The 25,788-nt window shown below is 52.1% G+C and overlaps 1 protein-coding gene across 1 annotated transcript in view; it reads right to left on the bottom strand.

Moving 5' to 3' along the window:
- The window catches only part of VWF (von Willebrand factor), a 123,612-nt gene that overhangs the window by 10,517 nt on the left and 87,307 nt on the right, over positions 1-25,788 (bottom strand). The window contains exons 36-47 of the mRNA XM_027967983.2: positions 24,455-24,647; positions 23,927-24,268; positions 21,038-21,237; positions 13,196-13,298; positions 12,764-12,838; positions 10,703-10,807; positions 9,107-9,312; positions 7,575-7,724; positions 4,204-4,314; positions 1,983-2,163; positions 643-683; positions 46-162 (exon numbers count right to left, since the gene is read on the bottom strand). Of these exons, the coding sequence (XP_027823784.2) occupies positions 46-162; positions 643-683; positions 1,983-2,163; positions 4,204-4,314; positions 7,575-7,724; positions 9,107-9,312; positions 10,703-10,807; positions 12,764-12,838; positions 13,196-13,298; positions 21,038-21,237; positions 23,927-24,268; positions 24,455-24,647 (1,824 nt within the window). The remainder of the gene's footprint in view (positions 1-45; positions 163-642; positions 684-1,982; positions 2,164-4,203; positions 4,315-7,574; positions 7,725-9,106; positions 9,313-10,702; positions 10,808-12,763; positions 12,839-13,195; positions 13,299-21,037; positions 21,238-23,926; positions 24,269-24,454; positions 24,648-25,788) is intronic.

The raw sequence follows: 25,788 nt of genomic DNA, 5'->3' as shown, positions 1-25,788 counted from the left end.
GCCCCCCCCCCCGCCCCGATCCCTGCCAACTGCAGCCTCTCTTACCACAGGGCAGGCCTGGCAGGTGGTCTGCCTGCACTCCAGCTTGAATCCGGAGATGACCCCTGCCTGGACGGTGCAGCGGCAGGTCATGCATGCGTCAACCATCACAGTCTTCCCGGGCTGGAACCAGAGGGGACCAGGGTCAGGCCTCCTGGCACCCCGGTCCCCCAACCCCCGACTGCCCTCAGCCCCATGAGCCATCTGTCTTAGGTGTGGGGCCCGGCTGCTCAAAGCTGCTAAGAGCCATCATCACCCCAATTCTCCTCTGGTCCCCAGAGGCCACTCCTTCCCCAACCCTCCCCCCTCAAGGATGGCAGTGGTGAGAGTGAGGGCTTTCCCTGGGGCAGAGGGAGAGGGGACAGACCGGCATCTCCTGTGCCTGGGGGCTGAGGGGCCGGGAGGTGAGTGCTAGAAGGCGAGGGTGGGACCCAGGCCCTGGAGAGTTGGGGCTTCCCCTCCAGGATGCCTGGGAAGCCCTAGGGGCAAGGGAAGTGTGGGTGGAGCAGATCACTCTGGGTCCTGTCATTTGCACTTTCAGATGCTGCCCACCCTCCACACAGCCCCCGTCCCTGCCCCCCTGGGGAGAAGGCATCAGCTCACCCCGATGATGGTGCCGTTGAGCACGCAAGCCTGCACAGGCTCTGGGGAGAGACAGGCGCAGGGCATGAGTGATCGGAACACACCTGGTGGAGACCTGCAACCCGGCTGCTCTGCTGGGCTGGGCCTCTCCCCTCCACCTGCCAGTCCTTCCCGCCACCCCCGCCAGGCACTGTGGGTCCTCCTGCCCACGTGGCCACACTGACCCCAGGCCCCCCAAGGATGGGCAGCTGCCTGCTCCCCACCCTCCAGCCCCCTGGAGCCCTGGAGGGGAGGGTGCTTGTTTAACTGATTCACATTGATGGGGCAAGAGAGAGGGTGCTGCGCTTGTGAAGGAATAAAAATCTGCTTTGGAAACTAAGTCCCACAATAAAATCACACAAAGAATTCAGGGCAGGAGGTGGTGAGAGTTGTTTGCTGTTGCTGCTGTTATTGGTTGTTTGGCTGATTGTTTATTTGGTTGGTTGCTTGGTTGGTTGCTTGGTTGATGGTGGGTTGGTTGATTGGTTGTTTGGTTGGTTGGTTGATGGTTAGTTGGTTGCTTGGTTGATGGTGGGTTGGTTGATTGGCTGTTTGGTTGATTGGTTGATGGTTAGTTGGTTGCTTGGTTGATGGTTAGTTGGTTGCTTGGTTGATGGTTGGTTGGTTGATTGGTTGATGGTTAGTTGGTTGCTTGGTTGATGGTTAGTTGGTTGCTTGGTTGATGGTGGGTTGGTTGATTGGTTGATGGTTAGTTGGTTGCTTGGTTGATGGTGGGTTGGTTGATTGGTTGATGGTTAGTTGGTTGCTTGGTTGATGGTTAGTTGGTTGCTTGGTTGATGGTTGGTTGATTGGTTGATGGTTAGTTGGTTGCTTGGTTGATGGTGGGTTGGTTGATTGGTTGTTTGGTTGCTTGGTTGATGGTTAGTTGGTTGCTTGGTTGATGGCTGGTTGGTTGATTGGTTGTTTGGTTGATTGGTTGGTTGGTGGGGTTAGGAGATGGATAGCTGGAATACCTTCTCCAGAAGAACGATGGAGAAGGCATTTCTAGAATCAGAGAAGCCTGGATCCAGTCCCAGTTCTGCCACTCAGGTGAGCAAGTGGAGGTATCACAGTGCTCACTGAGATCGTCATGGGATGGCGTGAGACACAGTACAAAGCCAGCACTAAGCTCAGGGATGACCTTCAGGAATAGTCCTACTTCTCTCCTCTCATTTGCCTTCTCCCCAAAACATTAGGAAAGGACAGGAAGATTTGATCCTGCCCATTTCCCTAAGCTGCTCCAGAGGCAAGGATTCAGGAGCACTTCTGAGCCTTTCTGGAGGGTTGGGAGGCCTGGAGGCTGGCCTGGTGGCATGTCTTACCGCAGCGACAGGCGGGGCAACATCCCAAGGTCTGACAGCGCAGCTGGAAGCCCAAGGGGCAGATGGGGACGTCCAGCTGTGGGCAGGAGACGTTCCTCTGCTGCACGAAGACCTCCTCCTTGACTCGGACGCACTCATAGATGAGGCAGGGGTTCTCGGGGGAGACCCAGTGAGAGCCAACCTGTGGGCAGAGCACCTGAGTGGGTCGTGGGGCCCGAGGTCCCACTGGGAGTGGGTGGTCCCCTCAGGAGCTGGGGTGGGCCCTGGAGGTGAGCCTGGCCCCACAGCTAAGCCCTGCCCACAGGGGGAGGCCCCTGGAGGGAATGACAGCTCATCCAGGTCCTTCGGTGAGTCTGGGTCAGAGTTCCCCCGACCAAGAGCCCAGCTCAAAGCCACGTGTGCTCCCAAGACAGTCTTGAGCCACCAGAGGAAGCAGCTGAGGACAGAGGGTGCTCCCTCCACCCTCAGCCCACCTGGGAGCTGAGCAACCAGGAACAGTGGCGTGGGGAGACAGCGGAGGGGAGGCGCAAGGGTCGGGGGAACCCAGCCCATTGCCCAGCCTCACACGGCCTCCCTCTGAGGATGGGATGCTGGCATCTGGCCCTCAGCCCTGCAATTTGTCCCCAGGCCTCCAGGCTGCAATGGGTGGCCTGTCCCCAAGGGCTGGCTCCACCATCCAGGAGCACCAAGTGTCCAGAACATGGTTCAGAAAGTCCCCCAGAATTTCTGACCAGTCTGTGTGAGTGTCTCCCAGACTCACGAGCAGGGGTGCCCAGTCGGTATGCTCCAGGCCCGGCAGCTTCTTTCGGGCCTGGTTCCCTTTCTCCTCTTTTCAGAGGAGGAGCTGAGAGTGCCCAGATTGCAGCCTCTGTCTTGACCCCCTTCTGACTCACCCTGAACACACCTTCCTGCTGCAGGCCACACTCGACTCTGATCAATAACCCACTGAGCCCTGGACACCATATGCATTAAGAAGCCCCATCCCCACCAACTCCCGCTGGTCCCTCGTGTTCCAGAGCCACTTCTGATCCCAAGTCTTACAGGTCAGAGGGAGACTTGAACTGGGGGAGGGAGACTCTTCTGTAAACACTGCTGTCAGAGCTGAGTGAGCCCTGGAGGCAGATGAGTGGCTGGGAGGGAAGGGTGCTGAGCCTCAAAGGTACCAGTTGTCAGCTCCCCCCACCCCCAGGACACAGCAGCCTCTGACCCTGGGGAGGATTCGCAAAACCAGCCTGATTCTGGGGTGATGGGGAGCAGGCAGCCTGACAGCAGGCCGGGAGGAGGGATGGAGCAGGGACATCCCCAGGGACCAGGACTAGAAGAGCGAGGTGGGATCCCTCGTGGGGAACTCAGCAAGTCCCTCTGTCACCACCGAGGAGGAAGAGGCCGGTGGGCCAGGGCAGGAGATGCGCGTGGCCAGGGCAGGGCAGTTACCCTTTGTGCTCCTTCTAAACAGAGTGTGTTCTGGTCTTCCTGGAGGACTGAGAAGGGGAAGGCCCCCAGGTGCACCTCACACCCACCCCAGCACCTGCCTCCTGAGGATCCCAGGGCTCAGCACCTCCACTTTATCCATATCAGCCCGAGTGAAAGGTCTGTTCATACCCCAGCATCTGGGCTAAGACTCCCAAGGAAGGATCCTCTATGTTTCAGAAAACGGCTCCAGAGCCAGCGTGAGGGCCTCTTGCCACAAAGGAAAAGCTAGGCTGCTCTGGTTCATGGAGGGGGATCTGGGGATGGGAGGCCAGACAGGAGACGATAGGGATGGGGGAGGGGGGCCACTGGCATGGTCAAGGGCCACAGCCAGAGCTGCAGAAGTAGCTTGCGGAGTCTGGGGACAGAAACACTGTTTGCTTCTCTGGACTGTAAATTTCTCCAACGGAAATCAGTGACAAGGTCAGAGAACCCTGCCTGGGCCATCACACGGACCTCCACCAACCATCAGGGTCCTCAGGTTCACAGATGAGCAGAGAACATAACCCCCACCCCCAGGAGCTCACAGAACTCATAGAGAGAGCACCGGGCTCCTCTCCAGAACTGAGGCAACCTTAACTAGTTCCCCAGCTGACATCTAGATAAACCAACAGCTACATTATACTCGCCATAGGGAGAGCAAATGGTAGGAGTGAGCATTTGCCTTATCGAAACCAAGGCCAGCCCTGGACCCCGGATGAGGCTGGCCCGGCCCCCGGCCTCCTGCCCACCCACCCTGGCCCAGACCTACACTCTTCCACTGGGACTGGGAGTCCCCCCGCGGGGAGCCGGTCACCACCTCGCAGGCCGACGGCAGGCACCTTCCACAGCACTCGCCCTCGTGGAGGACATAGGTGAATCCCTGAAAACACACAAAGGATGGAGTGTCAGGACAGCTGGCAGCAAAGATGCAGGTGCTCTGGTCCCCGCGGCAGGTGTTCGGAGCTCTGGGGCTTGCAGAGGACAGCCGGACCTCCTCATCTCTCCGCTCCTCCGGCCCCACGATCATGCTAAGTGGTCAGGAAGCATCACCCACTGAATCACTACGGGTCTCACACCATCCATCCAGATCCAACCCTGCCCTCCACAAGTGTCCACTCTGAACCAGGAGCCAGTCCTTGTTGTTGTTCAGTTGCTCAGTCATGTTTGACTATTTGAGAGGCCATGGACGTAGCCCACCAGACTCCTCGGTCCATGGGATTCTCCAGGCAAGAATACTGGAGTGGGTAGCCATTTCCTTCTCCAGGCGATCTTCCTGGACCAGAGATCGAACCTGCATCTCCTGCACTGGCAGGGGGATTCTTTACTATGGAGCTACCAGGGAAGCCCCAAGAATCAGTCTACAGGGGTTTTAAAGACGTTCAGAGTTCATGCAGCAGCTGCCAGCTGACCCAACATTTATCATGGCCCAAGTCTAGACCAGGGGAGAACATTCAGGATGCCTGGAGTCTGGGCTCTGCCCTAACAGGGCAAGTTACCTGAATGAGATGAGCGCCTTGACCCCAGGACCTCTCAGTAACCTGCAGAGCTGGGCTTCCCCGGGTCACCACTTGGCACTGACCTAGTAGTTTATAGGACACCATGAGATGAGACCAACCGTCCCCTGAAAGCTGGCCAGGGAGACCAGCATCCTCCAAGGTGGAAGTCTGCCAACCCATCCTCCTCTTGGAGGTCCTCCATCTGGCCAAAGCATGGGGGTCTTGGATTGAAACCCTCCACCGAGAACACGGAAGCAATGTACAAAGAACAGACAAAACAGTGATGTGCGAGGCTGTCCCGGGGGAGGAGGGGCCGGCACCCAGGACTAAGCGGCATCTCGGAGAGGAGGGTGTTCAGGACGGGCGTGGGTACCACCCCCGCTCTGCTCCCCCTGTGCACTCACAAGCAGCACCGAGTCACAGGACGTGCCTGACACTCAGCAACACCCCAGTTACTGCCTCTCCCGGGGACCTGGGAGGCTGAGGACCATCTCCATGGGACCTGACGACACCCAACCTGCGTCACAGCAGTGCTTGGCAAGCTGTTCTCAGTCTTAACAGCTGAGATCTCATTAGTTATCCTGCAGCTGGAGGCCAAACCAGTCAGTCCTAAAGGAAATCAACCCTGTTGCCAGCTATGCCAGCCTACCGCACAGCCCCAGGCTAGGAGCCAGGGCTCGCCCCATCTGCTGGCTTCCGATGATCCGTAGCAGGACATCCCTCTGCTTTCAGCCAACTTCAACCCCTCTGCTTTCTAACAAGTGGGAAGAACAGCCCTGCCTCTTCTTCCTTCTGGAGGAGAATCATGAGGGTGAATAAGAGCTAATGGCTTAGATTTCTCTGGTGGTCCAGTGGTTGGGAATCCACCTGCCAATGCAGGGGACCCGGGTTTGATCCCTGGTCTGCCAAAATTCTGCCTGCCAAGGGACACTGAAGCCCATGAGCCACAACTACTGAGCCCGCCTACTGCAACTACTGAAGCCCGTACGCCCTAGAGCGCGCGCTCCACAGCAAGAGAAACCACTACAGTGAGAAGCCCGCACACCACAGCTGCAGAGCAGCCCCCACCTGCTGAGAAGTGCCACGCACCGCGACAAAGACCCATCACAGTGAGAACAAACAAACAAACCTCCCTACCAAAACACAAAACATACTGGGGACCAATTTTATAAAAACGACCTCTAGCAGCATTCTCTTCACCCCATAGCACATTACTCCCGCAGCTTCCTGTGGCCTGTGGGAGGAGATGGAGACGGATGGGCGCTCCTCAGAGGCAGCGTCATCCCACAGCGTCATCCTCTCCCAGGGGCCTGGCAGGCCTGCTCCTCCACAGCACCAGCCAAGCAGGGAGAGCCGTGGGGCAACTGAATGGACGTCCCCACTTCTGGATTCACTCTCAGGCCCTCCCCTCCATCAGCAAACCACACACAGGTCTGAAAAAGCATCAAGAGCCTTCTCTCCGCTGCTGTTGCAGGTACAGATCTGTCCTAGCTCCACTTCTCTGATCAACATTCTCTACTGAGAATATGTAACTGAGCAGGACCCTGTGGGGCCTTCTACAGACGGGCCTCCCCCACATCCTCTGCTGTAGCTCCTCCCTGAAGCACCTAGGTAACAATATTTGATGCACTTTCTCTGAGTTGTTTTGCAAATGTGAAAACTCCTCACCAAACAGAAGTTGTTCACCACTTGCTGACCATGAGCACATCCTGGGGCCTAAGGACCGCTCATGTTCACCCTTACGACACCACCTGCTCCTTCGCTCAGCCCATCGGAGAACTGTGTGCAGGCTGATCACATACCTTGTGACCCCCTCCCTCACCTGGCTTTTAGAAATACTTTGCCGAAACCCTTAGGAGATCTTGGGGATTTTTAGGGCAAGAGCAGCCTGTCTCCTTACACAGCCCTGCAATAAACCTTTCTCTGCCTCAAACCCCGATGTTTCGGTTTGTTTGGCCTCCCTGTGCATTGGGCACGTGAACTTGTGCTAACAATAATAGCTTTAAACCAGCAAGAATTCAACCCACAATTCCCCAGGCAGACTGTGGTTCCCTTTCTCTAGAGTCTGACCAGTCTTCACTGTGCAAGAACAGAGCATCCCCAAGTACACAGGTGCCTTGTGGGCAGGCCACCGCAAAAAGAATTAAAACCTGAATTGGGGGAGGTTCCAACTCCCAGTTATACCTCAAATTATAAACACAGCTCGACTTCTGTACTTCAAATTATAAACCTGGTCTGAAAAATCACCACCCTGCGTAGAGACACGCTGTTACACCGACACTAGGGCCATCTCAGAAAATTCAGAACACGTGTCTGGACTAGGTTCAGGCTAAGAAGATGCCTGAAAAGGGAAAAGACAGGGAAAAAAACCAAGCCCTGTTTTCTAGGCTATTAATTCACCTCTCTGCTTAAACCGACTCCCCAGCCCTCTGGCCTCAAGATCACATGGCAGAGATGACCATCAGCTGAGAACTGGTCACGGAAGGATGACAGAAGGATGCTCGCCTCATGCCTCTTTCCGTTCCCCAGCCCCACTCCCCTCCTGGCCCCTCCCCTCTGGCCTTGAACCAGAGGTTCCTAAAGGGACTGTCTTGCCCGTTCCTGGGATCCCCGTCCCTACCGCCCCCGCGTTGCTCCCCCTTACCGGCCGGCAGCTGTCCGCGCAGGGTTTCTGGGAGCACTGGGCCACACGCAGGCCCATCACAGCATCCTCCAGATCCGTGCACGTGCAGGTATCACAGCCCTCCTCCCAGAACTGGCCCACGGGGTAGATGGTGCCTCGGTGGACGCACACCTGTAGACGCAAGGTTTCCGTGAGTGAATTCACTCGGTTCATCTAAATAAGAGGTGAGTGGGCATCTGCTGAGGTCTTCCCTGGTGGCTCAGATGGTAAAGCATCTGCTTATAATGCCAGTAGACTCAGGTTCAATCCCTGGGTCAGGAAGATCCCCTGGAGAAGGAAATGGCAACCCACTCCAGTACTCTTGCCTGGAAAATCCCATTGACCAAGGATCTACGTGTTGGAAGCTACCCTAGGTGCTGAGACAACAGCAGTAAGTGAAACAGCATGGTCTCTGCCCACACTAGAGTCTGGCCTCTTCCCACCCCTGCCCATCTAACTTAGGAAAGCCCACCCCTGGACTGGCCCCCTGTGAGTCTTTCATGGCCCCGGGTGGGGATATAATACACGGGCTGACCTGACTCACTATCACCGCTACCTTCGCTGCATTAAACTCCTTCCTGGGTCCCTCGGAAAGCTGTACCCTACTTCTCAGACCTAGTGATGTCCTTGGACTCAGAACCCACCCACGAATAGCCCTCTGTCTCATGAGGAGTGGCTGAAAGTGAGGGACGGGTGGGCAGGGGCTATGAATGAGTGCTCCCTTGAGGCCCGCAAACGACAAGAAATGGATCAAACGAAGGCTCGGGCACAGAGTGCGATCCTGTTTGGAAGAACTGTAGACTATGGAAGGAGCGTGGGACATGAGATCCCAGCAGCTGGTTAGGAGTAGAACGGTCAAGCCTGGGGTGCATGTGATACACACGCTCAGACTTTATTTTCTCAGTGTGAGACGCTCAAGCAAACTCTTCGATCATGAGGCTTAAAGACAGGTTTTAAATGATCCCAAGTGTGTCCTCCAAAGCTCCAAACAGGGCCTATGTTCACTCACATCATAACAGTACAAAGAGGTTAAAACCATTTTCCTAAACTTGCTCTAAAGAATCTGCCTGCAACAGAGGAGACCCGGGTTTGATCCCTGGGTCGGGAAAGATCCCCTGGAGAAGGGAATGGCAACCCACTCCAGTATCCTTGCCTGGAGAATCCCATGGACAGAGGAGCCTGGCGGGCTACAGTAGTTCATGGGGTCACAAAAAGTCAGACGTCACTGAGCAACTAACACTTTCACTATACCCACTCAGTCTTCCAGCTTCTGTACAAGGAGCTCTTTAAAGGCAGGACCGTATCTTACACCACGTTTGTAACCTCAGCACGCAGCCATGCTGAGACACGGTAGTCTCTGAGTACCCCCTGAGCTAACGAGAATCAGGCTAAGAGAGAATGCTGACGCCGCCCACCCCCCACCAGGCCACACAGCACTCACCCGGGCAGGAGGGCATGTCTCCATGAGAAGCATGTGTCTGGCCATCATCCCAACCAGAGCCAAGCAGCCTTACCTTGTCGGGGAGGCAGGTGGTGGTGGTGCAGCCGCAGTCGTTGGTGACGGTGGAGGCCAGGTACCCCAGCGGGCAGCTCACCGTGGAGTTGGCACAGTTGCAAGCGCATTCGTACTCATCACAGCACCGGGTCTTCCGAAGGGCGGGCATCCGGTGTGGGGGGCAGGAGGGCGGGGACTCCCTCGGGCATTCTTCCTTTCTGCAGGCTGAGGGGCAGCACAAAGTGGTGCCCTGGTCCTGCCACGCTGAGCCCTGCACTCAGCCCGAGCTCCTCAGCATTCAGCTAGGATGCAAGGTCCCTGGGAACTCTAGCCCCACTGAAGTCAGAAACACATGTGAACCCCACTCAGGAGCCCTGGGACAGTCAATCACACCCCAAAGCAGATAGTTAGTCTGCAGGAGAGTAAAGACACTAATCCAAAGGGGAAATGTGATGTTATTTTAACAGAGAGGAAGAGAAGGCTGCTGGGTGTCCAGTCCATCACCCTCCTAGTCACCTCTGGAAGGGGTGGGGTTCTTTCAACTGCAGATACTCAGAGAGGACAGATGCAGAATGTCTAAGACCCAGGTACCCCAGGCACACAGGCGCTGGTTAGCATTTTTACAAGCTGGTAGCTTTTGAGATCTTATTCCCATCTCAGTACCTGGAATAATAAATACCCTACAGTTTTAGGTCCTTCAACAACAATGAATGAAAAATGACAGCAAAGCCACAGTGTCGTTTCATCAAGGCCAAACCCTACCCCATGTCTTTGCCTGTCCCCAGCTTCTTTCAGATATAAAGTGTTTTCTCACCCTCAAGGGTTACCGTCTATGAACTGAAGTGAGATTCCAAATCAACAGGACAGTAAGTAGGTATTGACTTTAGGTGGGTATACTCAGTAGCTTAACACAGAATGTGGTTTCTTAACATGTCCAGGACTTTCTTTAGTCCAATCCTAGACTTAAATTGGTAATATTTAGAATTTAAATAGATAAACATACAGGAAGTGAAAAATCTATCAATTTGTTTGGGAATAAGCTCCAATACTTTGGCCACCTGATGTGAAGAGCCATTGAAAAAGACCCTGACGCTGGGAAAGACTGAAGGCAGGAGGAGAAGGGGACAACAGAGGATGAGATGGTTTGATAGGATCACTAACTCAATGGATATGAATTTGAGCAAACTCTGGGAGACAGAGGACAGAGGAGCCTGGCGTGCTGCAGTCCATGGAGTCACAAAGAGCCAGACATGACAGCAACTGAACAACAAAGACCCAGTGACAAGGACAAGCCAAGGGTACATTCCTTCCCCTCCATGGTTTATGGGAGGATGGGAGTAAATAAAGATGAGATAGGGAGGCTTCTGCATCTCAGGTCCAACTGCCTCCTAATAAACCCAAGAGGGGGATGCCTGCAGCTGTGCCCACGCCTGCTCCCCCATCACAGCCTGTGGCTGGGAGGAGTCTTAGAGGATTCAGTCCAGGTGTGACCCTGACCCTTCTGTTCCAGACACACCCCAAGCCCAGACTCAGCTCACTAGAATACAGGACACCGTCCCAGGCCAGGGAACAGTGACTGCATGGCCCCCTTCTCAACCCCAGACGGAGGACTCACCACAGGTGAAGCTGGGTCTGCACTCGCCGGGATTGGACAGCACCGGCTGGAGGCCGTCTTCGCAGTGAGGCACCGGGGGCACGTCGCAGCTCACCAGGTCACACACTGAGGGCCAGAGGAGGGATGCGCCCTCAGGGTCCAGCAAGGCCACTCTTGTGCTAGTGAGTGGTTCCCTACATTTCTACCCATGAGACCTCCACTGTTTACACACACGATGGCAATGAGATAAAGGGAGAGCTGGAGATGGAGACAGAGGGAGAGCTGGAGATGAAGATAGAGACGGAGATGCAGGCGGAGGCGGAGGCGCCGGCGGAGACGGAGGCCAGGCGGAGACGGAGGCGCTGGTGGAGACGGAGGCGCCGGCAGAGAGTGGAGGTGCAGGCAGAGATGGAGATGCAGGTAGAGACAGAGATAAGGGTAAAGATGGAGATAGAGGGACAAGGAGGGGGCAGGGGGAAGTGATGATAAATAAATATATACATAACAGACAGATGATTGTTAGATAACAGATAGACAGATCCAAGCTATAGGAGAAACTCATGTTAATTACTCTCATCATCTGCAGGGACTCCAGATCTAGGCCAAGTCTCCTGAACCCTCTGTATCACCTGAATCACCTTCTGTAAGGTGGGAAGTCCACCACACAGGGCCGGTCTAAGGCTGACTTGAAATAATGGTGGCATAGTGCCCGGGACATTGAAGAAGCCTTGTACCGTCCATAAATGAAAGCCTTGAACTAAATGACCGCCTGTTCCTCTACTGCTAACAACCCAAGATCGTCGGGATGAGGTCCCAGCAGTTTACTAAACTGTTCTCCAGTCAGGTCTCCTGACGGGGCTTCTGTCTGTCCTTGATAAATTTCATCAGCATAAAGCAAAGTCTCACGATTTCTTTTCAAGGTCCTCCCGCTGCCTTGATCTGCCTGCTCTCCCTCAAAGATTTTGTTGCTGCAAACTTCACAAGCCTGTGTTTTATGTCTTTGCCTGCACAGCTAAAAAACACCTCGGACAGGACGAGGACCGCGCACTAGAGATTTCCCGTCATATTAACCAGAATTCCATCTGCTCTGGATTCATTTAATCACACTGTCATTCCACCCATTATTCACAATGTAGTCTGCAATCCTATAGCAAAACCCTCTGACAATAACGTGCTGAAATCAAGGTGCCCGTCCACGTGTGGCCTTCTCTACAGTCACTCTGGCATAACCACGCCAGTTACTCTGGCATACTCACGATTTTTAAAGGTTATAGTTATCATAAAACATGGGCTGTATTCCCTGCGCTGCATAACACGTCCTTGTAGCTTATCTACTGTGCACACAGGAGTTTGTATCTCTTAATCCCCCCATTTTACCCCTCCGTCTCCCCTCTCCCCACTGGTGGCCACTAGCTTGCTCTCTATATATCTGTGAGTCTGTGTCCTTTTTGCTATATTCACTAGTTGGTTGCAGTTTTTAGATTCCACATATAAGTGGTATTATACAGTATTTGTCTTTCTTTGTCTGACCCGCTTCACTTAGCATCATGCCCTCCAGGTCTATCTGTGTTGCTGCAAGTGTCAAATTTTACTCTTTTTATGGCTGAGTAGTATTCCATTGCATGTATGTACCACATCTTTGTGCATTCATTTGTTTGCTTGGGGTTTTTTTTTTTCTGGTTTTTTTTGGCCACACAGCACATGGGATTTTAGTTCCCCAACCAAGGATTGAACCCGTGGCCCCTGCAGTGGAAGGACAGAGCCTTAACCTCTGGACCGCCAAGGAGGTCCCTATCCACTCATCTGTTGATGGGCACGTAGGTGGCTTGCATATCTTGGCTGCTGCAAAAAAGGCCTCTGTGAACACTGCACCCTATTCTTCCTTAATACTCTCAAACCTTACATTTGGTAAGTCACCGCAGAATCTTTCCAGGAAGCAAATCCTCTTTTCCAGAGGCTACTCTTTCCAGGTTTTAGAAAATCCACCCCTGGCCCCTCCCACTGTCCCCTTCAGCACCACCACCTTGCCCTCTAGGGCTGGGCTGCGGTTGGACCTGGAGAAAGGCGTGGGGTGACACGTACCACACTCGTACTCGGGACAGCACTGCTGCGTGCTCTGCCGGAGCCGGGCCACCTCACATGGGCCGCACGCGGGCACTGGGGGACAAAAGGCCACAGAGGTCAGAGGAAGAGATAACGGTACCCCCCAGCACCCCCGCCCCCCACAGACCCTGCGCCATGGCAACCAGCTGGCCAATCGACAAAAGAGTCTCCCTGGCATGCCCTGCCACCCTGCTCAGATGCGCCCTCGGGACACCATGCTGAGAGTCAAGGTGGGGACAGCAGGAGAGGCCTCCCCGGCCCTCTAACCCGAGAGCTCTACCCACGTGCAGAGAGGGGACCCCAGCCCTAAGAGGCAAGGAGCGGGGCTGGCACAGGTAATCTGTGTATGGATCTGGCCCCCCAGCTCTGGAGACAGTGGCGGGGTGGGGAGGGGTGTGGAGGGGGCCTCACCTCCAGCCGAGGGGCAGGGCTGTGTCGTGCAATTGACTTTCCGCCCGCTGAGGCACGTGCAGATCTGGCAGGGCTGATGGTCCGGGACCCACGTTTCCAGGAGCTGAGGGAGAACGAGGTTTAGAGGGAGTCCAGGAGTTCACGGAAGTCGGGCGTCCCCACCCCTGGCTCTGTCTCCCCGGGTGGGGTCCCAGGGTTAGAGCCATGCAGATGAGCTGGGTGGACAGACAGATGCCAGGGGCTCCTGAGAAGGAGGAGCCCACAGGGCCGCCCACGTCACTTTGCACACTCGGGGGAAGGGCAAACCACAGGTGTCCGAAAACATGGAGCTTTCACTGCAGCCCTTCTGATAGTGGTGCTAAGATGAAGCAAGGCAAGAAAACAGGAACTCTGGTGTCAGCCCTGGCCATGTCTCAAGCCAGAGAAGAAGCTGGGCTGCAGCCTGAGAAAGGTTCCCTTTGTTTCTGGAACAGACTTCAGACTATGCAGCAGGAAGAACGGAAGCGGGGACAGCAAAACTCAGAACAGCCACGTGGTTGGGTCTGGGAGTAACTTTGGAGACCAGGCTGCAGTTTCCAGATGAAGGGTCACCTGGGGCTAACGCAGTGACCTTAGGGCTGGAGGTACCCCTGCTGCACAAGGGCTTTGAATCAGGGGATCCTCCACTTCTATGTAGGCTTCACCCCTGGGTGCCAATGCCTGGCTTCCTCCCCTGCAAGGTGAGGACCCCCCCCAGCCTGCCTCCCAGGACTATGCGAGGAGTAGAGGGCTGGGAACAGCACAGACCCAGAGCCAAGAATGGCTCCCTTCAGACTCAGCCATGTAGGGAAATTCCAGAGAAATCGCTCCTGAATAAAATGCATTCTTATCCAGCAGCTAAAAGGCCACTAAGAAATTCCCAGGTCAGGAAGGTCTCACTTATCCCATCTGCTTCCATGGCCCACAATCAGTATCAGCCACTGAGAGGGAGGACATGGGAGAGCTCCAGGTAACCCCTCCCCCAGCTGCCTTACTCCTGTGGGATTAAACCTCAGAGGCCTCCCCGGACACCGTCTGCTCACTGCACACACGTAAGAGCTCACATCTGAGGGGCCAGTGCCGCGTGGCACAGTTTAGGGCTTTATGTAAACTACTCGTTTAATCCTCATTTAATCCTCACCGAAGCCCCACAGCCAGGACATCCTTACTGTCATCCCCACTCGTCCAAGGAGACAGCAGAGGCACCTGCCCGGGTCACATTGTCACAGCACGGAGCTAGGATCTGGACCCAGAATCCACTTTGCAACACTGCGCTTAGCTGCCTCCCAGTAATGTGCGTGCATGCCCAGTCGCTCAGCTGTGTCCAACTCTTTGAGACCCTTTGGACTATAGCCTGCCAGACTCCTCTATCTATGGGATTTTTCAGGCAAGAATACTGAGGTGGGTTGCCATTTCCTTTTCCAGGGGATCTTCCCAACCCAGGGATCGAACCTGCATCTCTTACATTTCCCACACTGCAGGTGGATTCTTTACTGCTGAGACATTGGGGAAGCCCCCTTCCTAGGAACAGGTAGCATGAAGTATGTTCAAGATAATTCCCCAAAGGTTCCACACTGGCTCACTGAATGTGCCTTCTAATAACCATATCCAGTGAGGATGACCATCGTCTACACTGACCACTGGTGGGGATGACCATCGTCTATACTGACCAGTGGTGACACCAAGGCACAGACCAGGAGCTTGACCAGGTGGACTCAGCATCCTAGCCCTGGACATCTGCTCTCTCGCCAGACCACAGCTGTGCAGCTCAGCCAGCCCGCTGCAGGGCCGGGGGAGTGATGAGCACTAGACACTGTGTCGCAGCCCTCGAATGGCTGATGGTCAAGCTGAGGAAACAGGACTCACCCATGAAAAGTTGAAGGAGATCTCTCAATTGGGATGCATTCACATCACAGAATCCTACTCAGCCGTAAAAACAAACAAAGAAACACACAGCATGGGTGCATCTCAAGAATATTATGCTGAGCGAAAGAAGCCAGGCAAAAGGGGAGTAAATATTGCCTGAGTCCATTTATATAAAATTCCAGAAAATATAAATGAATCTACAATGACAGACAGGAGACCAGTCCAGTGGTTGCCTGGGGATGAGAGGTGGGGGTACGGTGTATTAAAAAGGAGGCTCAGGAAACTTTTGGAGGTGATGGGAATTTCATTATTTTGATTATGATGACGGCTTTACAGGTGCAGGCACTTGTCAAAACTCATCACACTGTGCGTTTTCCTTTGGTGCTGTTTACTGTCTGGGAACTCTCAATAGAGCTCAAGAGCCCCAGGAGTGCAGAAAAAAGAGTTCACTAGGATTGGGGGCTCCAGAGAGGTCTCACCTCCTGGGAGTCTGTCCACTGTGGGAGACTGTGCTGAACCTGGAGGGCAAGGTGCAGCCCTGAGGTTTTGTGAGCAGGTCAACAGGGACCAGCCTGGTGCCGGCAAGCAGGCGCAGAAGGCAGGACGAGGACCAAGAGGCAGAACAGGGTGCAGCGGCCACAGGTCCCGCTCCTCCCAGCAGCTGTGAAGACCCGCGAGGGGCAGAGGACGCTGACCTCAGAGGCCCAAGACACGGGACACGGGAGGCCAGGCAGAGTGCAGGAGAGAGGGGGCGACTCACGTCTCCCAGGGCATCTCTCTGTCAGGCTCTTCCTGCTCTTTAACACTGATAGTGATGCCAAGAAAACCATAAACCGAGGGATATTTAGACATTTACGTAACAAAGGTGATGAGATAAGAAAGGAAATTATACAGAGAGGTGATCTTATTTGCAAAACAGAGATGCAGACACAGACGCAGAGAAGAAATGTATGGACACCAAAGCGGGAAAGGGGGTGGGATGAACTGGGAGACTGGGATTGACCTACATACCCTGCTATGCATAAAATAGATATCCAATGAGAACCTACTATATAGCACAGGGAACTCAACTCATGCTCTGTGGTGACCTAAACGGGAAGGAAATCCAAAACAGAGGGCATTTTATATGTAAATCAGTATAGCTGATTCGCTTTGCTGTATAGTAGAAACTGTGCTGTGCTAAGCTTAGTTGCTCAGTCGTGGCCGACTCTTTGTGACCCCATGGACTACCGTCTGCCAGGCTCCTCTGTCCATGGGGATTCTCCAGGCAAGAATACTGGAGAGGGTTGCCATGCCCTCCTCCAAGGGATCTTCCCATTCCAGGGACTGAACCCAGGTCTCCCACAATCCAGGTTGATTCTTTACCGTTTGAGCCACCAGGGAAGCCCACAGTTGAAACTAACACACAACACTCTAAAGCAACTTTTGTAGTTGAGTCGCTGAGCCGTGTCTGACTCTTTGCGACCCATGGACTGTAGCCCACCAGGTTCCTCTGTCCATGGGACTTCCCAGGCAAGAATACTGGAGTGGGTAGCCATTCCCTTCTCCAAGGGATCTTCCCAACCCAGGGATCGAACCCCGAGTCTTCTGCATTGGCAGGCAGGTTCTTTACCACTGAGCCACCAGGGAAGCCCAAAAAAGAAGCAACTATACTCCAATAAAAACTAATTAAAAATAAATAAAGGAGATATATATTTACATATTAGTTTTTTTCTCTCGTTTTAAAAATGAACTCCAGACATCTTAAATTTAAGAATGAGTAACACAACTCTCCAACTCTCCTGGGCAACATCACAATAGATGACCAAAATCAGGTGTTAACCTCCTTTTCCAGGGATTTCCATTGTCCCGGGAAGCTCTTCAGGCCAGAGAATCTATGACTCCTGAAAAGGCCCTTTTAAGCCTCCAAGGCTGAGCTTCGAAAAGGCCCTGAGGCCACACACCTGGAGGGTTATGCAGCCAACTGGCCGGCAGAGGGCACTCCTGTATCAGGACAAGCCGACTCCTGATGACTCCTGAGACGGCAGCCCTGTCTCAGTCCCCAGGTTCCAGAGCTGGTATAGTACTGTTACCCGGACAGAACAAGGTAAGCCAGATGGCTGGCGTTAAAGATTAAGTAAACATTACAGAAGAACAGCCTGCAGAGAGTACGGCAAGGGGAAACGGAAGAACCCAGGGACTCCGCAAGTCACAAGCACCACCCACCCCAGCCAGGATTTGAGGCAAGACGCAAATGAACTGACACCAGCGATCAGGGAGGGAACCGGGCTCAGGGTGGACCGACACGGGGATGGAGGCAGCCCTCCAGGGGCTAGAGCAGTGCTGGCCCGGCACAGTGGAGTGGGGGAACCCCCAAACTGATGGGAGCACAACCCACGCACGGGGGCTCTGGATTCCTCCAGTGTGTGCATGTATGTGTGTGTGTGTGTGTGAGCACAACCCACGCACGGGGGCTCTGGATTCCTCCAGTGTGTGCATGTATGTGTGTGTCTGTGTCTGTGTCTGTGCTTACTCATGTCCGACTCTTTGCGACCCCATGGACTATAGCTCTCCAGGCTCCTCTGTCCACGGGATTCCTCCGGAGCCCACTATAAAGGCAGACTGCATTTGTAACATAAACAAGAGCTATGGAAACTGGTAAATATTTTGCCCTTCCGACATTAGCACGAGGGATTTCTACCCTGAATTATTTCCCCAAAGAAAAGTTTTCTAGGCTTTAGTTTTCAGTTTAAAGAAAATTCATTAAATGGGAATGTTCTCCATATTAGATTTTTATTCTTTCTCTGCTATGAGACTAATAACATTGCAGGTGGCTGAATCATTATTTTTATCCATTTAAACTATATTTTCCGAAATAACTAACACTGGCTGTGTTCCCTTCATAGTGTTTTATTAACTGATTTTATGTTGCTTGGTTTTAAAATATATTTTTAAGGCCGTTTCTACATCAAAGTACCACACTGTTTGAACGCCCGCTTCATATGACTTGGATACATATTCCAGTGTGTTGGACTGAAAGGTCGGGAGCAGTGAAAAGGGGAAGTGGGGTCAGAAAGGAGTAGGGAAAGAGCCGAGGACCCTAAGATAAAATTCACAAGCCTCCTGCTTTCAGCATCCTACAGACATCTAACTCATGGAACCAGAAAGACAAACTTGGCATTCCTTCCAATCCCAGGATGCCGAGGAGGGAGTAGAGACCATTTCTGCCTCCCTCGGAGAATACCTGCCACCAACAGCAAACTGAAATCGTCCAGTCGTGTCCAACTCTGCGACCCCATGGACTGCAGCCTACCAGGCTCTTCCATCCATGGGATTTTCCAGGCAAGAGTACTGGAGTGGTTGCCATTTCCTTCTCCAGGGGATCTTCCTGACCCAGGAATTTAATCCAGGTCTCCCACATTGCAGGTAGACGCTTTACCATCTGAGCCACCAGGGCAATGGTACATGCCATCTGTGCCCAGTAGGAGCCTAGGACTGTGCAAGTCAGGGAGAGCAATGTAAGGTTTTGTCAACTCTTTGGAGGAATATCTGGGAAGATACCCTGGAGAAGAGAATGACAACCCACTCCAGTATTGCCTGGAGAACTCCATGGACAGAGGAGCTTGGTGGCTACCATCCATGGGATCACAAAGAGTCGGACACGATTGAGCAACAAACACTTTCACTTATGGTACAGACGGTCACTTCATTTAGCAAGTTGAAATATGGCAGTGGAGAGTGGCTGGGCTTCCCTCTTGGTTTATCGACTACACTGTGAAAACAAAAACGGGCTCAACTAGATAAAACCCAACAACAAAACAGAGCCACTGGAACCATCCAAGTAATAGCCTAATGGACACACACTTAATGGACACCCGGTCAGCTCAGAGTTTGGCTCACAGTTCAGTGAGACCTGTGGCAAACCTAGGACCCTAAGGGTTGACCTGGTATAGTGAATTGGGTCTTTTTAAATCACCACTTGCCATCTGAGCCACAGTTCCATCATCCATTCAATGAAATGTGTAATAATTACCCTATGGAGTTTGGGGGGAGAATCAAGTGAAATGGTCCATTTCCTGGCTAAAATGTCAGGGACAAAAGCATGTAATCGTAGATATACTATTCTCGTCATTCTCCAGTTGATTAGCTGGCTTCACAAACATTCTCCTAGTTGTGACTAAATACAGTTAAGTCATCAACCAGGTTCCCTTAGTGATGAAGGTCTTCCCCGGTTATGATGGAGATGTTAGGCCTTGAGTGTGGCCCACGGTGATAGAACACATCATCCTTCTCTAGAGGCCAAATAAGCTCCCCTCTAGCACGCTCTGTGGTATCGCTGCCAGAATGAAGGGCAGGACCATACCCATGCCCACAGACACACACTGCCCCAGGGACTATAATATACACGTGGGCAACTCTGGAGAGAAGTGACTGCCATCCGAGGCCAAGGTGTTGGTAAATAAATAGAGTTTGGTAAATAAATCGCCTTTAAAAATAATGACTCCTAAAGGGCTAAAGGAATTGATGACTTGATGACAAAATGACTTCCAAGCAACTCAGCTTAAAGGAGACCTAGCCGAAGGGTAACTTCATATATCAGAAAGAGCAAGCTCTAGGGAGTCAGGCAGAGCTTCAGATATTGACTCCAGCTCCCAACCCATCACCTACAAACTGCATCCGTGGGCAGGGGACCAAGTTCACTAAACTTTCATTTTCTCAAAGAGGTTTCGTGAGTATTTATAAGATGATGTAAGATAGCGAAGTGTGTTCTGTGGGACCCTAGTCCAAGGGGATGCTGTACACACACACACACACACACACACACACACACACACTAGTCCAAGGGGATGCTACATACACACACACATACCCCAGTCCAAGGAGGTGCTACATACACACACACACACACTCCACCACACACACTGAATTAGCCAGAAAGTTCATTAGGCTTTTTTCATAACACCTTATGGAAGAACAGGAACAAACTTTTTGGCTAACCCAGTACAATTCCATGGTCTAATAAATCTGAGAAGCAAAACCTGGCAATGGACATCAGTACATCAAAAGCTCTAAAGAATCCAGCAATAAAGAAACTGTCTAACTTGCTTAGCTAGTGTATTTTCATCCCTTCTTATTGACAGTAACTGTCAGTACCCTGCCTGCAAAACACGTCTTGGAATGTTCAAACATAAACACAGAGTGCTTAGTACAATGCAAGGCACATAATATATCTTAAAAATGGTGAAAAGTGAAAAAGTGTTAAGTCACTCAGTCGTGTCCAACTTTTTGTGACCCCATGGACTGTAGCCCACCAGGCTCCTCTGGCCATGGAATTCTCCAGGCGAGAATACTGGAGTGGACAGCCATTCCCTTCTCCGGGGGATCTTACTAACCCAGGGATCGAACCTGGGTGTCCTGCATTGGAGGCAGATTCTTTACTGTCTGAGCCATCAGGGAACCCCCTAATAATGGTAGACATCACTATATAAAGTATTCTTTTCCCATCCCATTCTTTTCCCAGCATTCTACTTATGTGAATATAATCATAAAAAATAGTGCTAATAGGAACTTCCCTGGTGGTCCAATGGTAAAGACTTTGCCTTCCAATTCAAGGAGTGCAGGTTTGACTCCTGGTCAAGAAACTAAGACTCCCACATGTCTTGTGGCCAAAAACACAGAAACATTAATGCAACAAATTCAATAAAGACATCAAAAAATGTTTTTAAAAAAAACAGTACTAGTAGTAATAATCGGTTGTTACACTCTGGTGTTTAATCACACAGCTAACCCACAATAGACTGGAATTTGAACCAAGGTGCATCAGACTCCGAGTCTTTATGCCACGCTGCTTCCCCATCCCTCAGGGATGCCTGGAATAGCCGAGGTCTGCTGCCAAGGTTGGAAGGGGCCAATCACGGGTCAATGCTTCCACCACTGAGCCAGTGAGAAGCAACTCCCTTGCGGAGGGGTGGCTCCTACCTGGTGCCGGATGCCATCATCACCAACGCACTGGGTGCAGGCCTCCTCGGGGACACAGCTGCCTTCCAGCATCACATGGTGCGGAGGGCAGAAGCAGCCTTCCAAAGGATGGTCCCCGCAGGAGCTCGAGTTGCCCTCACACTGCCGGGGGCAGCCACTCTCGCAGTGGTTGTAGACCAGGGAGGGCGGGCAGGACACAGCTGCAGACAGAGAAGGGGATGATTCTCAGGGCCCACAGCAACCAGAGGGAAGCAGGTACCGCTGATTCAAGGCGGCTGGATCATCCGACAAGTTTGCTGGGATGGAAACTAGCCAGTTTCCACCAATTTTCACTCTCCATCTTCCATAGAAAAAAGACTTTCAAGAGGGGCACATGACAACCCAGAATAAGGACTACATTTCCCAGCACCCTTTGCAACCAAGTGTAGTCACGTGACTACGTTCTGCCCAGTGAACTGTTAGAGCAAGTGTAGACTCTTGTGCAGCTTCCAGGAATCTTTTTTTGAAAGACAGCTGTGCCTCTGGCCCTTCTCCTTCCTTCCCTTCATCCTGCTGCTTGGAACCTGGGTGTGATGGCCACAGCCCCATCTTAAAGCACGGGAAAAGAAGCGAACCCACGCGAGAACGGAGCAGAGAACTAGAACCCACGTTGAGATCTGGAAAGACCTGAAGCCGCCCGCCTCTGGTCTGCTGTATGACAAACAATTTTACTTCTTCCTCCCTTGCAGCCAGATTTAACCCCACCTGATGATGTGAACCCTTGATCCTTAGGAAATTCTGTGGTTCTTTTTTGAATACGGGTATATTTAACGCTTTTAAAATTCTCTTCAACTTAAAAAAAAAAAAGGAACCTACAGCTACGGAGGGATGTCCTGGGAGAGAAGCTACAAAGTGACCCACTTCTCCCACTCTGGTCCTACCCGACCCCTTCCTCACATTTTCACGGTGCCAACACAGTGGTGCAGATTTCCAACGTTTAGACCACCAAAGACTTTCCTCGTGCATGCTAAGTTGTTTCAGTCGTGCCTACTCTTTGCCACCCCACGGACTGTAGCCTGCCAGGCTCCTCTGTCCATGGGATTCTCCAGGTAAGAATCCTGGAGTGGGTTGCCATGCTCTCCTCCAGGGGATCTTCCCCACCCAGGGATCCAACCCGCATCTCTTGCCTCTCCTGCATTGGCAGGCAGGCTCTTTACCACTAGTGCCACTTGGGAAGCCCAAATGCACAACAAATTGCCAGGAGGTACAACAATTAATAAATAGAGAAGGTGCAATCAGTAACTCAGAAACTAACATTTTTCCCTTGATCGGCAGGCAGGTTGAAAGGAGGCAGTATCAGCCAGAGGGACTCATAAAACCAGAGCCCCAACACACCTAGGGGTTTGACAGGGACAGTGTAAAGGAACAAAGTAGGTGATGAAACAGTTAATCCCACTAGAGGACTGTAAGTGGGGAAAATATCAGAGACCCCTGCAAGTTAATGATGACTCAGAAAACAGGTTTGCTTAACCACAAAACAAAGCAGGCTTGCTTGGCAACAAAACCATGAGACAGAAACATGAGACATGTCCCCAAATAATAAAACAGTGGTGGCATGAGCCCCACATCCTTCCCAGTGAGCTCAGTAAGTTTATGATCCCTAGGACATGCTCTCTGCACACATAAAAAACAATGTGTGGACCCAGCTTGACCAGGTAGGGACAAGAAAACCCTGCTCAACCTGGAGGAGAAGCTGATGATAGAAGCATGATGTCTACTCAGGAAGACAGGGAAGGTCTTCCCCCCCGCCTCCCCTCTTCTCCTTTGATTATAAAACTGGAGCCCAGTAAATTCTTTGGGGTGGAGCACCCCCTTGCCCACTTGCTTGTAAAACCTCACACGTGTCCTGCTCTAATAAATCACTTCTTATCTACCACTTTGCCTCTCGGTGAATTCCTTCTGTGCTGAGACATAGAGGACTTGGTGTAGGAGCTCTTTGGCGCCACGGCCCCCCCGCCCCCCCCGCCCCACAAATGACACCAAACCATGTCAAGTTATGTAGCCATCTAGTCCAACTATCATTTCAAGATGCAGAAGCTGAGGTCCAGAAAGACTAAGGAAATAGCTGATCACCCAGATGAGCTGTGGCTAGGATGCCCAAGTCCTCCAGCCCCAGTTAAAGCTGAGACAGCATAATAATCATAAACTCGGAGACTCCGAGATGCTTGCACACATTCATTTCCCTCAAAAAAGTAAATAAATAAACGTGCCAAGTCCAGGTAAGGATGCTGACCGTGGGGAGGTGTCTACACTAACAATCCCATGGTATCTCTAATGAAGAAGCTTCTTGGTATTCGAATGGTAAAATTCCACTCACACTTCTAAATCCTGCTGAGGCGTGGCTTGCTCTGGGAGCCTTTGCTAAAGCCTGGTGCAAGTCCAAGTTCAAGGTGACTGCTTATTCTGTACTTTGCTGGGGCCTAGATGTATCTTATTGTTGTTCAGTCGCTAAGTGGTGTCCAATTCTTTGTGATCCCATGGACTGCAGCATGCCAGGCTTCCCTGTCCTTCACTCTCTCCCGGAGTTTGCTGAAACTCATGCCCATTGAGTTGGTGATGCCATCCAACGTGTCTAATACATTAAAGTCACATGTGCCCGAACTGCAGAAATACTGATAGAAAGGACCATGTTTTCATTTACCTAGAAACACATTACATAGAAATCCTAAGTTCAAGTTACCTGTATGTCTACCATCTTACTTGACCCTGAATGGAATCCTAGGGAACAGGAAAGGCAGAGACTTCGATCTCCACGGCCCAGATTTTAAAAAATATGAGGTTTCAGAGAGGTCGAGCAGGCTTCCCGTTTGTCATCCTTCACAGCATTTGGGGGAGCCTATGGAGACTCACCACAGAAATCGGGGGTCCTCCAGTCGACACACACCCCCTTGGTCCGGCAGAGGTGGGCATAAGAGGCAATGGCTTCACACACTTGCTCCTGGTGGCAACTGTCCTGCTGGCACACGGCGTGAAATGTGGCTGGAGCAAGGACCTTGTGGCACTCGGCAAATAGCTCAGAGAGGAGGGCCTGGCAGCGGGAGCCCTGGGAGACGGGGCACGGCTCCTCGGGGCCCAGCGGGCACGTCTGCCCCGGCTGCTGCACTGTCCACTCCCGGACCAGTGTCTTCCAGTCCGCAGTGACCGTGCCATCCTTCAGCATGAAGTCATTGGCCCCGTTCTCATCACAGAACCCTAGAGAGACCAGGAGAGACATGGCTGAGAGCCCAAAGCCAGCTCCTGATGCTGGAGGCTTGGTCATTCTCCACCCCTGCCAGCATCTGAGCCCACTACTGGACCCAGAAAGGGCAGTAGCCAGGGGCCCTGAGATTAGAGCAAGGAGGGCGTACATCTCAGGGAAGAAGCAGACAACAGTCTTACCACAGAGACCGTACGTCTTTGAGGCAGAGATCTTGGGGCTCAGCTGCAGCTGGAACTCATTGTTTTGTGGGGTGAAGGAGAGGATGTGGCCCAGAAGGTTGAATCTGACCTCGAACATGATGGTACCATAGACTCTGACCTCCATGTCCCCACCCAGGTAAGGGACAGAGACCAGTCTCCCATTCACCATCACCTATCCAAAGGAGAAAAGCCCCATCAGTAGTCATGGCAATGAGGAATCCTAGGATTTCACTCGTAGTCTCTTTCCACAGTTCGTGACAGTCCCTACACATTCATCCCACTCAACTCCACTGTTATTCACAAACTGGGCACTGGCCGGCAGCTCTTCTCAGATAAAGGGGCTCTACAGAGCTTTGCAGGAGAGTGGACCCTTACAAAGCTGAACAGCCAGCCAGGCATCTGCGACCCAAAAGCTCAGGGGTTAAATGAAACCCTGAGTCCATCTGCACTCAACAGGGAAGACTGATGCCTCAAGGCAGGCTGGGGAAGTTGCCATTTTGCCAACTCATTGGCACCCTATCTCCAAGAGCATCTAATAGGAACACTTTAATCTTTATTTTTATTTTGGTCACCAGATCTACAGAGGCCCCACAATATAGCACATCAAACCTGTTAAAATACACTCACATCCCATGATGACTATAACTTTTGCTGTAAAAAATTTGGAAGGCTTTTTATCCTTTTGAATTTTAAACACTTGGCTATGAGCTACTCATTTAATATATGACGAGCTGTGATTATTTTTTTCAGCAATCACTGTGCATGTTCAAGAAGTCTTGCAAGAGAAGGTCTAACCCTTTTAAGTTGCGTTCATGTAATGAAATATTTATGATTTCCAAAAGAACGTGTAAAGGAGTTGCATGATACAACTTCTTGTAAACATGTAATCAAATATTTATTTTGATCAGTTTTGCAGTTTTCTTTTTGAGTTTTGGGGCCACACATGTTGCTGGGGCCCTGAATATTTTCGAAGGCTTTCATCTAGGCCCTAAGTATTTTCCTTCAGAAGGCTGGCAGGCCCTAGCCTAGGTACAGGGCACAAAATGCCTGCTGGACAACTGCCTGGTGTCAACCCCAATCTTCTACTAGTGCAAAAAAACTGACACCCCATTGACAATGTAATGCTACTGAAATCAGACCCTCTCTAGGACTTTTTGGTGGTCCAGTGGCTAAGACTACAAGCTCTCAATGCAGGGGGCCTAGGTTCGATCCCTGGTCAGGGAACTAAAATCCCCACATGCCACAACTAAAGATTCCACATGCCACAACTAAGAGTTTGGTGAAGTCAGATAAAGAAATATTTCTTTAAAAAA

Source organism: Ovis aries, chromosome 3, assembly GCF_016772045.2.
Source record: "Ovis aries strain OAR_USU_Benz2616 breed Rambouillet chromosome 3, ARS-UI_Ramb_v3.0, whole genome shotgun sequence".
Classification (NCBI taxonomy): domain Eukaryota; kingdom Metazoa; phylum Chordata; class Mammalia; order Artiodactyla; family Bovidae; genus Ovis; species Ovis aries.
The sequence above is the reverse complement of the archived record's forward strand: the minus strand, read 5'-3'. Positions and strand labels throughout refer to the sequence as shown.